At 43.4% G+C, this 13717-nt stretch overlaps 2 protein-coding genes across 2 annotated transcripts; one reads left to right on the top strand and one right to left on the bottom strand.

Moving 5' to 3' along the window:
* Window positions 1-152: 152 nt before the first annotated feature.
* Window positions 153-9128, top strand: LOC119450140 (splicing factor 3B subunit 6). Its single transcript, XM_037713507.2, has 4 exons — window positions 153-248; window positions 468-586; window positions 3245-3383; window positions 8973-9128. Exons 1-4 carry the CDS (start codon window positions 225-227, stop codon window positions 9051-9053), a joined length of 363 nt encoding a protein of 120 aa, XP_037569435.1. The 5' UTR covers window positions 153-224; the 3' UTR covers window positions 9054-9128.
* A 3531-nt stretch (window positions 9129-12659) lies between these two features.
* On the bottom strand, window positions 12660-13671 carry LOC119450139 (growth arrest and DNA damage-inducible proteins-interacting protein 1). Its single transcript, XM_037713506.2, has one exon. It carries the CDS (start codon window positions 13505-13507, stop codon window positions 12710-12712), a length of 798 nt encoding a protein of 265 aa, XP_037569434.1. The 5' UTR covers window positions 13508-13671; the 3' UTR covers window positions 12660-12709.
* Window positions 13672-13717: the final 46 nt, after the last annotated feature.

Raw genomic sequence — 13717 nt, 5'->3', positions numbered from 1 at the left:
CCACTGCTACCAAGAACATTTTTGTTTCCAAAAACATGCCTCAGTGGTGAAACATTTTAAATTTATACGCATTTGTTATTTTTGCGTAATTATATATTTATACAATAAACTATTTTTGTTTAACATAATTTATAGTTGCAATCGGTTGCAATCAAGGTTTGCACTAATAGCCAAGCCGAGCCAAACTAATCCGTAGTGCAGAGCAGTCAAAACAAAACGCAATCATGGCGATGCAAAGGAAAACTAGCGTAAGTTTTACTAGTTTTACATTTGTATAATATGCTCTGCACATTTATTACCTCTTAAGAGTGCTTTTTTCAAATATAAAGGCCTTTAGAAACACGTCGGTTGTATGCCATTGTTCTTTCCTCGTTTGTTCGCAGGGTGTGTTATCACCAATCTACGTGCTTGTGGCGACTTCACATTTGTGTAAGATTTCAGCTAATTCTTTCCTTTCTCATGTGCAGGTGCGGCTGCCGCCAGAAGTGAACCGAATATTGTACGTCCGGAATCTCCCGTACAAAATTTCTGGGGAGGAAATGTACGATATCTTCGGCAAGTACGGAGCCATCAGGCAGATTAGAGTGTAAGTGACACTTTCACCTTGTTAATTACGAACAAACTAGCTCATGCCGTTTGATCGACACACTAAAACGCTATTGTTCTGAGAAAGTTGGTCTCCTTAACACAATTGTCCATATATATAAGCCAACAGACAACGATGCCAAGGGAATCATCGGGGAAATTAGATGTGGTTGAAATTGAAATGTAGAAAATAATAAAGGGAAATCAAAGTGGACGAAAAGATAACGCGTCGCCGATGGGAAACGAACCCACAACCACTGCATTACGTGCGTTGAACTGCCAATTGTGCTACGGCGACTGCTATCAATCCGTCCACTAACTTGGGTATTTATGTTTACTAGATCTCGCCCTGGGAGTGTTAACCGCGCCACTCAGAGCCATAATTATCCAAATTGGCTAGCAAGTGATTCCGCAAATCACAGAGCTGAGAAAATTTGACAAAAAGAATAAGGATAGACATGAGTGAGCTGCTGTTGTGCCTGACCTTCACAACCTATCACACCTTTTAAACAAAGGTGGCAGAAAGACACGACGTAGCAGTGCTGTTGTCTGTGCCGATAAAGCTAAGAGGCCTATGCAAGGAAGTGAATTCAGATTAGAAGCGCCTGCAGCGAACGTGTCGCATAAAACATGTGCATAAGTATGTGGCCTGTGAATGTAATGGAGTGTACAAGATTCCGCTTACATTGGGCAAGGTATACGTGGGTCAAACGGGACGCTGTCTTAATGACAGGCTTGGAGAACATAGATACACATGCCAACAGATAGCCGTATCCAGCAATCTGGCCATGCATTGTAGAATGTGCAAATCCACACCTAATGTTTACAAGACGACAGTCATCGCTAAAGAGAAAAAAGGTGACCAGGGATATCCAAGAAGCTTTAAAAATAGAAGAAGAAAAAGGCAACTGTGTGGGCATGCCTTCAGTCATGCTTACTAATGCTGAACTTGCTTACACAAGGGACGCATGCACATGCAGAACACACTAATAGAATATAGCGAGCAGAAACGTGAGAACACGATCTGAGAGGATCTGTTATAACCATAGTTCATGCTGTCACAATGTGTCGTCGTGTTCTTTTAAAAATGTGCTTTTATCTGACAATAAACCATTTGGTAGTTTGCGTTCCCCCATGTCACTTCGTGTTCTCTTTACAACCAATGTTCATTGCGTCCCGGTTGGTGTCTTCCAGTACATAGTGCAAAAAAAATGAATGCTTCATGTATTGCAACTGCAACTTGCAGACGTAAGGTTATATGGAGTCACATATTATTTGTGCACCTTCGTGCTTCTAGTATGCAACTATGTTAAAGTTGTGAGCGCAAACGGTGTGCTGTGGCTGCTCATCGCAGAAACGTGTCACTTCGCTTGTTTTATGATAGTTTCAGATTTTGAATGCCTTTCATATAGTAGTTGCATCATATCTTTTAATGTAGAAGTACAAGATTGAATTTTACATTTAATTACATGACACCATAACAATATCTTTCTTTCATGCGCAATGTTTGGTTGCAAGTGCGAGCAGTGTGAAAAGTCTCTCTTGCCTCCATAAAGCTGCTTGCTGTATGAAACTGAGTATAGTGCGCTTCTGCCCTAAAACAACTGACACCAGTTCGACTAGCACGTTATGGCTCCAGGGGACTTGTTGCACCGTGTGTGCTCCAGATGAACTCTGGTGAAAGCTACAATTACACATCACATCTAGATACCATAATGCACCCAACGAACATGAAACTATGAGACAAGATTTCAATGCACCATATGAAGTTTACCGTTGAAAGTCACCAGCCACATCACACTGTCCAGCCTTTTTCAGAAACTAAAGTGTCTTTGTTAACGCTTTTAATCTCTGGTTAGAAATCTGAAAGAAATGATCAGAACATTTCCATTCATTTTATTTTCCACTTGAATAAGAGAATTACCACAGAAGCCAAACATATATGATGTGTGTATTAATTAACAACATTTATACGAAATTTTAAAAACTAAAGATTGTGTTCCTTGCTCTTCAACAACCACGTACCAAAAACTTGCTTTTGATGTTCTCACTTAGCATGAAGTCTTCCTCAGAGATTTAGGTCGAGATAGTCGAGGCAAACATTGTACAACTGCACATTGTTTGCTGGTACTTAAAATGGGCAGTGGAATGTGTGGACAAGTCAGGCTCTTGGTAAGGCTCGTTTTTGGCACTTGAGGGGCTAATTATGTTAAAAATAATTGCTCTCATGTACAGATGCATTGGTCATTCAAGGTTTCTACATAGTGTCAATCTTTTTAAAGTTTAGAATTTTTGGATAATTCCATCAAGCTTATAAGTCTACAATATTTTCGTTTGACACTTTACTGTAAATTTGATAGTTGTTAAGTTGGTTAATATAACCTAAACTAAACATGGTAATTAGACAATATAAAAACTATTGTTACTTTCTTCACAGAGTGATGAATAACATGCTTTTAATATTACACTCCTATAAGTGTGCTGACAATTTTATAAATCTGGTTAATTAGCTAGTGTACCCTCTGTTGTACAAGGATATATGCTGTTCCAGAATGGTGCGCTATTGGTCTGGTGTGAATTCTGCATGATCACAGCAGGACACAACTATTTTGTGTTCGAGTTCTGCAAGGTTTTACTATTGTTCCTTTTTCACGTGCAGTGGAAATACACCAGAGACTCGTGGCACGGCCTTTGTTGTCTATGAAGACATCTTTGATGCCAAGAATGCCTGTGATCACCTGTCTGGTTTCAACGTCTGCAATCGCTACCTTGTCGTCTTGTACTACCAGCCTACTAAGGTAAGGGCATTGTTCACTGCTCCAATTTCACAGCGCATTGTTCTTGGGCAACATGGCAATGTGTTTCAGCACGAAATGCGGCTACAGCATAATTTAAGGAAATCATTTCTTAGAAGGCAGCTTTGAAAAGCACCCACAAAATGTGTCCCAAATGATTGCAACCTGAGAGTGCCTGTACAGTCGTGGCATGGGGGGGCGGGGGGGGGGGGGGTATCGAGCGATTTTTGCATACCACCTCCGGACATGATTATTATTTCGTGCATCTGTATTAAAAGGAGTGTGCTGTCTATAGATTTCTTTCCGTTCTATTTGCAAACACTTTCGATTTCTCTTTACTCATTCTCTGTGTACATAGGCTGCCAGTAACTGACCAGCAAGCATGTGCAGTAGTGTATTTTTCTTCCATTTTTACGTATTTGTTTGTTCCGGTACACTGATGTCCCTTGTGCTGGCACATGTTTTAGTACATTGTATTGTAGCACAGTAGCACATATATGTGTTCAACTAATGAAGTATGTTCCTACTGCAGTCTCTGCTTCAAGACTGTTAGAATTTTTTACTAGTGTAATGGTCTCCAAACTTTGTTATCAGTGCTGCTTTTAGGACATCACATAGCTCTTTGGGTGTGTGCTGAATATATGCACTGCTATCTCTCCGGATTCGCTGACACAAAGCATTCTACCAAAGGAATCAGTAGTTATCTTTTTCTGTGCGATGCCACATATTTAATCATTCTTTTACACTTTACATTCGCTGCTGCTTGTGTTTCATTTGCGTATTATACTAGTGAGGCAAACTCAGCAAGAACATTTATTTACATTAGACTGCAGCACTTCAATCTTCATCACCACCGGTTCTCTGCAGCTAAAATCATATTCATTCCTCTAGAAGGCAACAGGGTACTGCTTTCGTGGTCCTGACATTTTGCAGCTTCACTGCAGAGAAAAAATGCATTTTCCCATTAGTGTGCACTTCACGTGGTTAACATGTTAGCTCATGTGCTGCCGAAGTGCACATTCGCTTGCTATGTGAGCACGTTATGATGGCTGAGCCCACATCACCTCTAGATAGCGCCTCCCGTACGCTGGAGGGCGATCATGATGGCGGTAGCCTTGCAGCTATAACGGAACTAAATTTTCAGCCTGTTCAGCAAAAATTTTGGTTTGTATCAGCATATACAGTATAGACCACTTATAACGTAACCGCTTATAGTGCAGGACCGGATATAGTACTGTCTTTTCAGACTCCCGTTAATTTTCTCATAGCACTCCATGTATACGCATACCGCTTACAGTGCAGCCACGTGAGACGAAATACCGGTTATAATGCGGCTTCCACGGGAAAATCTCGCCGACAAGGGCGGCAGCGAGCACGCTTCTCAACAAGATGCCTGCTGCCGGCCAGCGTTTGCATTATTCAATGCAATCAAACTCTCGTTAATTCGGACTAATTTGGCCGCACATCGGTTAATTCGGACTACTTTCGGAGCTCGGTGAGCGCGGAGCGCCGCAAATGTGCGACGCAAAAGAGCAGGAACGGCGCAAGCGTCCAACCGAAACGAAGCGGCGGAGTCCGCATCGCCACAGCCATCAGCTGAAATCGTATGTGAATGACAGCAACCGCGGAACACTTCGAGCCTATTTGTGTCTTTAAAGCCTGTATTCTTGCGTTTACCGCCGCGCATAACACCGCGTTGGCCGCGGGCTTTCGTAACTGCGTAGTCGTCATCCACGATCGCGTCGATAGCGGCCGCGGTTTTCCCCGCAGTGGTTGCAGCGAACAGTAGTTTCGTTTTTACTCGGTATGCACGTCGGCCGCATGCCTAAAGAACTGCGTAGTCGCCATCGATGATCGCATAAATAGCGACCACGGTTTCGACTGCAGTTGTTGCAGCGAATGGTAGTTACTTCGTCCTGACTCTGTGCGTGCGTCAGGCGCGTGCCTTCAGCACCGCAAAGTCGCCGTTCATAATCGTGTCGATAGCGGTCACGGTTTTTTCCGCAGCGGTTGCGGCAAACAGTTGTTTCGTTTTGACTCGGTGCAAAGCTATCGAGCTTGAAGAGCACCGGCTACATCGCAATTGTTTTCGCCAGCTCACTGGCGAAAATGTAATCGCGATGTGCACGCGATAGTACAAAGCGTGTCTACATGCTTGGTCTACATGTTTTGCATACGTGCAGTGCTTGAAAATCGTTGTTTTGGTTATAGTGCGGTACCGCTTAAAGTGCAGATATTCGCGACTCCGGCGACTTACGTTATAAGCGGTCTACACTGTAGTAGTACAAGGCGGAAACTTCGGACGCTAATAACTTGAAAAACATTATCATATTATACGCAGGCTCTTATGTTAATCACTGCAAATTGTGCCCTTTATAGCTCAGTATATTGTTGGAAATGATCAGTTTGCAAAGGCACAAAGCCGTTTGAAGCCAGAAGGATAAAGTTAAGGCAAATCCATGTACTGCCCATCGTTCTCAAGCTGGGTGAACCGCCATGCCTGCAGTTCCTGTAGACACTAGCACCCGAGTTTTCTCTGGTGATTTTTTTTAGGAAACGCTATGTGCGTCCACACCTCAATGTTTCACTCTCACCCATTGTAGTGGACATTTTGCCTCCACATCGCATTCCTGTTGCGCCCAGCATTGCACTAGGTTGAGGAAACCCACTGCGAGCATTGAACCTTTGACACCACTTGCTGCTGTTTCTTTACACAATTAATAGCCTGCCTGAAATTCTAAACCTTGACACGTACTTACTACTTACTTTTGTGTACACCCACTAGACTATGTTTTAAAACGACAGATAGCTGAGAAAGTTGGTAGGAATTTATGGCTTTTAAAGGCAGGTGTGCAAAACGTGCACGCAAGGAACACAGCATTTGTGTTGTCCTTTTTGTTCCTTTTGTGTCAGTGTATCATACACCTTCCTTTTTGTACCATGAATGCACTGTCTCTTTTGCATGCAATAGATGTGCAACCGCCCACTTCTCTGCTACTTTGTAAAAGCTGGTAAATTGGTTCACATCAGGTGCATTTATATCACTGATATCATGCTGTTCCACAACACTTTTTTTCACTCCCAAAAAGCATTGCAGGGAACTGTAGAGGACTTCTTGTCAAAGTTTAGAGGGGTTCAAGTAATTAAAAAAACAGTCGTGTTTTAGGCAGCACGGGCGCAGTCTATTGATAATTCCTGGTTCAAGATAGCTTGCATGTGAGCATGCACAGCCACACTGAGGGCATTTCATTCATCTTTCTCGCCTTACCGTGTACCAAGGCTTCAACAGATGCAATAACCAGCGATCACCGTTGACAGTGTCGCAGGGCTGCGGAGCAAAATTTAAGCTAACATGTTACAAAATGTTCAGTGGAATGCACTCCTAAATGTGTTATCTGTAATTTTGCCTTTGCAGGTGATCACAGCTGTTGAAACTTCAGTAACTGGCGAGATGAAAAAAATCAGGGCAGTTCTATCAGAGTGGCAGCGCATGCTCAGATGCCAGCTATCTAGAACAAAGTGTTATCGGTAGACAGTGTCAGTACAGCCCAAAGCACGTCGTTCTAGTGCTTTAGACGCATGTGCTGACAATAGTATAATAGTTAACCTGTCTGTACACATCACTGTTAATGAAGTAGCTTGAATGTGAACAGTAGATCTTGTGGCAAGATCTCATGACATTGAGATGGACTAGAGTACATAAATCTGTTACAGCAGTGACTACCTCGTCTACTTAGCTGCTGCTAAGTAGATGCTACTTAGTGCTCAGTAGTAAAATAATCTTCCATGAATCTATATTTGCTCAAGCTCTTATTTTTCCACCTGCCACAATGGCTCAGTGGCTGTGATATTCTGTTGCTTAACACAAGATCGCAGGTTTGATTCTTTCCTGGCCACCATCGTTGTTTGAACATTGTTTTATATATTCATTGTGATAAAGTCTATTCATTATTCAAAAAGTATTCAATATTCGATTCGGTCTCAAAAATCACTGTTCGCACACACCTACTAATGTGAATACCTTCATTCCTACCATCTAAAGTTCGTGTGACTTCAACGTAATGCTTATATCAGAGTCCAAATCAACTTTAATGACCAGATTCATAGTGACACGATATGGTACTCTCGAGTAATTGTACATATGGAGTGTTCTACAGTCTAGACCACTTATAACGTAACCGTTTATAGTGCAGAACTGGCTACAACGTGGCCGTTTCCGACTCCCGTTTACCCTCCCATAGAACTCCATGTACGTATATGCGCATATCGCTTACGGTGCAGTTGCGCGAGACGAAATACCTGTTATAATGCGGCTTCCGCGGGAAAATCTCGCCGACAATGGCGACAGCGAGCACGCTTCTCAACAAGGTGCGTGCTCCCGGCCAGCGTATACATTATTTAATGCAATCAAACTCTCGTTAATTCGGACTACTTTCTGAGCTCGGTGAGTGAGGAGCGCCGCAAATTTGCGACGCAAAAGAGCAAGAACGGTGCTAGCGTCCAACCGAAACGAAGCGACGGAGTCCGCATCGCCACAGCCATCAGTTGAAATCATACGTGAATGACAGCAACGCCGGAACGCCTTGAGCCTATTTGTGTCTTTAAAGGCTGTATTGCGTTTACTGCCATGCATAACACCACATTGGGCGCGGGCTTTCGTAACTGCGTAGTCGTCATCCACGATCGCGTCGATAGCGGCCGCGGTTTTCTCCGCAGCGGTTGCGGCGAACAGTAGTTTCGTTTTTACTCAGTACGCACGTTGGCCGCATGCATAAAAAACTGCGTAGTCGCCATCGATGATCGCAAAGATAGCGACCACGGTTTCGACGGCAGTTGTTGCAGCGAATGGTAGTTAATTCATCCAGACTCGGTGCGTGCGTCGGGCGCGTGCCTTCAGCACTGCAAAGTCGCCGTTCATAATCGCGTCGATAGCGGTCACAGTTTTTTCCACAGCGGTTGCGGCAAACAGTTGTTTCGTTTTGACTTGGTGCAAAGCTGTCGAGCTTGAAGAGCACCGGCTACATCGCGATTGTTTTCGGCAGCTCACTGCCGAAAACGTAATCGCGATGTGCACGCGATAGTACAAAGCGTGTCTACATGCTTGGTTTACATGTTTTGCATACGTGCAGGGCTTGAAAATCGTTGTTTTGGTTATAGTGCGGTACCGCTTATAGTGCAGATATTCGCGACTCCAGCGACTTACGTTATAAGCGGTCTACACTGTACTTAAAGTTTCCCTGTAATATTTCATTCTGTGAGCACTGTACATGAAGAGGCTAAAACTTTACACAGTCTTACGAGAGATAGGCTTGACGTTTTCTGAGCACATTTTTTTTTTTTTTTGCCCAGAGCAGGTAATTTTTTGCTATTTCTCTTTCCTCGGGTTTACATAACTGGCAATATAGTAGCTCTTCTCTCACAATTACTGCACCGATCACTGTGACAGCTCATTCACTGAAACCATTTGTAGTAATCATCTTAGAATGGCTTTGGCTCTTGCTTAATTTGTGTTTGTGTGCAGGAAGACAAGTTCTAAAAGTAGGCTGCTCTCCCTTCCTCCCTCCCATTCTCTTTTTTTTGCCTCTATTGCAGGCCTTCAAACGAGTGGACCAAGAAAAGAAGAAAGAAGAAATTGACAGAGTCAAGAAAAAGTACGGTGTGTCTGATGACTGAAATCTACAAGCTCAGAGTCCTGCTAATCACTGATCATCTGTATTCAATAAACAAAACCATATGTTCATGTCTTCACTGATTGTTTTGCTTGCTTGTTCCGATGTCGGAAGAAAACAGAAATTACTTGCTGTTCAACTTATTCTCTCAATGAGAGAAGGGATAATAAAACTGTAGATTGAACACAAACATTGGTATTGTAAACTAAGACATGCAGAGAGTTCAATACAGTAGTTTCGTTAATTTGATTTCTATTTTAATACAACACTGTTCCAAGGTACCAAAAGAAGTGCTTGTAGCTTTATATAAAGAGCTTATTATAATGTTCAATTTGAAAGGGTCGAATGTAGGACAATTAGAACTCTGGGTCTCACCTGCGGTTAAATTAAAGCAACAGTGTTGAAACTATTGGCTATGCTTAGAAAATCATGAGAAATGCAGTGAAGCCAGCTATAATCATAAAGTTCAATTCAGCAGAACTCGCTAGGTTTCTAAACAGGGTATGCGAGGTATATTTGAGGAAATGGCTTCAAATCACCATGGGCATTAACAGCCTCATTCCGCCTGCCTATGTATATTGTCTGTATCAAGGTAGCTGCTTCCATTGTGATACAGGAGATGAGCCACATGCAATCCTAGTTGCCTTACAGGCTGATCACAGCAACTTGGAAGACCAGCACCTTCTTGAATGTGGCAAAATCCTGTCTTTTCCAGATGAGACAAGAGCTCATGGCCAATTGTCATCTGTGGCAAATGAGAAATAAACACTGCAAGTTGTCAGATGTCATTCAGACGGTTGATTTTCTTCAGCACGTGGAGGCCATTAGGGGTATGAACCTTGAAAAGCCAGTGATAACCTTTGCTGAGCAGCTTTAGGTGGCAGAGTCAACAGTTGGACTTTCTGTACATAAGGTCATTAAGCGCTACCTCTAAGAAATAGATCTGCTGCTTGTTACAGAGCCCACACGACTTCAGAGTGAGTGGCTGTGAAATTTTTCGACTACATCACCCTTTATGTGGCATCTTAGTCCAATATTTAAACCTGCTATGCTGCTCAGTATGACTGGTATCACAGAGAGGGAGACTAACAAACAGCCACGCAGTGCAAAAAACTCGGTAAAGGCTGCTATTGTGGAAGTGCTGGCGAACATCAACACGCACCATCTGATCCAAGTATACAGCCACTTTCAAAGCCGAATTCAGTCAGTAATTGAGGCTCAATATCGTTTTCTTGAAATCTTTTAAGAATAGTGGTAAAAGGAGCAATGTCAAAGAGTTAAAACGAATATATTGAATCTTGTCTGAAATACCATTGCTATTCCTGAAGTCGTTATGTCAAAGTTCCTCGCACAACCGGTATAATGTCCCATTGTGGTATTTTCCACTGAAATCGAGCCTAATCTAGGCAGGACTGGCATAAGAAGGCATACTGATAAAATGCGCCAGCTACTGTAATATTAAGAAAGTAACTTCCATGCCACACGTTAACTTCTGCTAAAAATGAATGTAGGTTTTAAAAAGTACAAACAAATAATGCTGGCTAGGCTTTGTATCTACATATAAATAGCTTTAATATTGCTCACACACTGCCCTTTAGTGACAGTGAAGGAAAGGAGGGATAGTGTAGTTTACCTCATAATTTCCTGCAAAAATTGCTAAAGGGAAATCTGGCACTACCAAGGGAATGATGGATTTGTCTTATCTTTCTTGTGGCTTTTAAAGTTCTTGTGACATTAATTGTTACACTTTATCTTTTACATTTTTAAGCACTAATAGTTTTCTAAACACAGCAAGGCAATTAGTCTGCACACATGCGTAATCATTGCTATTTGTGGCGTTTATAACGCAATATGTTGTTGGAAATGTGCAGGTAGTGAGAAAGTAACATGCTGGCTTTTCTCTTAGCCAGACAACAAAAGTTAAAAAAAATTAGATTATGGGGTTTTACATGCCAAAACCACGATCTGATTATGAGGCACGTCGTGTGGGGGACTCGGGAAATTTGGACCGCCTGGGGTTCTTTAACGTGCACCTAAATCTAAGCACACGAGTGTTTTCGCATTTCGCCCCCATCGAAATGCGGCGGCCGTGGCCGCGATTCGATCCCGCGACCTCGTGCTCAGCAGCCCAACACCATAGCCACTGAGCAACCACGGCGGGTGACAACAAAGGTATGCAGTCAAACACCTCTAGAAAGAAATGACCTGTATAATGAAGGATTTCATATGACCAGCTGAATTCTTACAACCTACAACTCTACAACAAATTTGCTTGTGCAACGAAGGAATATAGACGACCTCGAGGGCTGATTTGTTGCTTTACAGCAAAGCCATGTGGCAGCGCCACCATTTCCTTCCGAAGCCGCCACAGAGTGGCGGTGCGCATAGGAAGCGCTGCTGTGCAAGAGGGTCCGACAGCACAGTTACTATCATAGTCACCCCCCCCTCTCCTTCTTTCAAACAGTGTGATGACCTGCTCAGAACTGACAACTTGCTGGTACCGTTTAGGCCATAAAGGACGAAATGGAGGCGAAGGTCGCAAAGGCAGCAGTGGTAATGAGCCTGCCGATTAACCCATATTTTTGACAAGGCAGGCAATATCAGCAGCATTCTACGCTCTGCAGCTGTACCTTACTTCCAGATTTCGCCACTGAGGACGTTGCGAATCTCATTGCCATAGTGTCGGCTGCAGTCATATCTTCTGTCAAGCTAAGTTGGCAGAAGAAAATTGGCGACTAGTTCACGAAGTATCTCTTGAATTCATGTTAAATAAAGATTTCCTTTTGCTGAACATGCTTAGCCAGCTCTATAGTGAGCGGTACAGTGCGTGATCATTAAAACAAGTGACCTGCATAATGAAAAATTTCGAAGGTCCCAAGTACTTCATTATAAACGTGTTCGACTGTACTGACTGTAGCCAGACAAGTACATTATACAACATGCACAGTAGGGCTAGTTTCATCCTTCGTGTTTTCACTCAGTGCTAGCTTCGTCATTACATCTATTTCTGAAACATTACTGTAACTCTCTGCACCCATGCAATGGTCATTAGCAGAGCAAATCAGAAATGGGAAGTTCCATTTTTTTTTGTGCCATAATTTGGCATCGACACTGATTTACGACATCTCAAAGTCTGCAATCTCCTTTTGTATTTGGATCCTCAGTCTGCAAAAGTCGCCATTAACTTTCTTTTATTCTCGAGTGTAATGTCATTTTCAGTTGTTGCCACAGTTCGTGACTATACAAGGAGCTGCTCCGCTGTGGACTTCATTTTCTGTCACATTTTTATGCTAAAAATATAGTTTTGATCATTTTTATGGTGTTTAAGGCATGGAAGTGCCATATTGCAGCTGTAATAGTGTGTGACAATGGTGATTTGTGAATTTTGTGCAGGAGCTGAAGGCGAAGGGCTGGTGGATTGTGGGGACATCAACTTTGAATGATACTAAAAGGCATGCATCAGGCAGTGGTAGTTATGCACTGCTCAGAAGCATAATCTACCTGCTTATCTTCAACTTGGCATTGATTTTACACTAGTGATTCTTTGGTAAAAGTTTTTCTCTGTCTACAGCACAATCGCAAGTGCAACACATTAAAGGCACAAATAAGATACTTGCTAATTCCACTTTATTAATATTCTATGAGCACAGCGTGACATTCCTATGAGTCTTCTTTTTCCGCGAGTTTGCTTTCCTGCGTCGTGTCGTCTTTATCTGAGGCAGCATTACTCTCATCGCTGCCCGTAGCTCCTATGGCCATGAGTTTGGCGAGCATCCTTTCCTGCTTGGCTTTCTTGCGCGCCTCCTTTTGTGCTTTCTTTCTCTCCTCTTCCTTCATCGCCATCACCTCTTTGAACTTGGGATCGGAAGGCTCCACGTTGTAGCCGATGTACTCGCGGACCTCCAGTATCATCTGCTCGCGTTGCTGTCGGTCTTCCTCGGCCTTGGCCTTCCTATTGGCGTCTCGCTCGAGCATGGCGATCCTCGCGTCAGCCAACTTGGCCATGTTTTTCTCAACCTCCTCTTCCCTCTGTCGTCGTGCCTCCGCCTCGGCCCTTTGCTTGGCCCGGTCTTTGTCCCACAAATCTTGAAGCGTTGGGTAGAACTTATTTTCGATATGCACCAAGTCCTGTATTTCTTCCTTGGAAGGCCACAATAAGCCCGGGTTAATGCCCGTAGCGCGACCGAACTTGGCGTAGTCCTTGCGCATGTAGCTGATCCTATATTCATACTCGTACTCCGGGAAAGTGTACTCGAGCTTGACGCCTCTGGAGTACTTTCGCGGAACAATGCGGGACACGTCGCGCTTTTTGTCGATCTCTTCTTTAGAAAGTGTCCTTGCACCGGCGCTCGTCGTAGAGCCGAGTGACGCTTCCGACGCGGAGCCGGTGCAGTAACGAAGGGAGTTCGCCGAGAGCTTCGGCGTGGACAGAATTGAATTCCGGCAAGCAGCGAACATGTTCAGCGGTAATGCACAGTCAGAAATAAAGCGAAGTTTTGAACTTGAGACGCTATGTGTATTTTCACCGGAACGCAAATTTCATACCAGCGGCTAGCAGACGCACCAGTTCAAGCAGCTGAACACATGCGAGCACGCACGCAAGGAAGTCGCCATTTTGTGCTTGGATTAATCTAGTAGGACTGCAATAGTAGCACCCCTCGAGCCGGT

The sequence above is a fragment of the Dermacentor silvarum genome, chromosome 4 (genome assembly GCF_013339745.2).
Source record: "Dermacentor silvarum isolate Dsil-2018 chromosome 4, BIME_Dsil_1.4, whole genome shotgun sequence".
NCBI classification, from domain to species: Eukaryota; Metazoa; Arthropoda; class Arachnida; order Ixodida; family Ixodidae; genus Dermacentor; species Dermacentor silvarum.
This window is presented reverse-complemented; position numbering and strand designations above follow the sequence as displayed.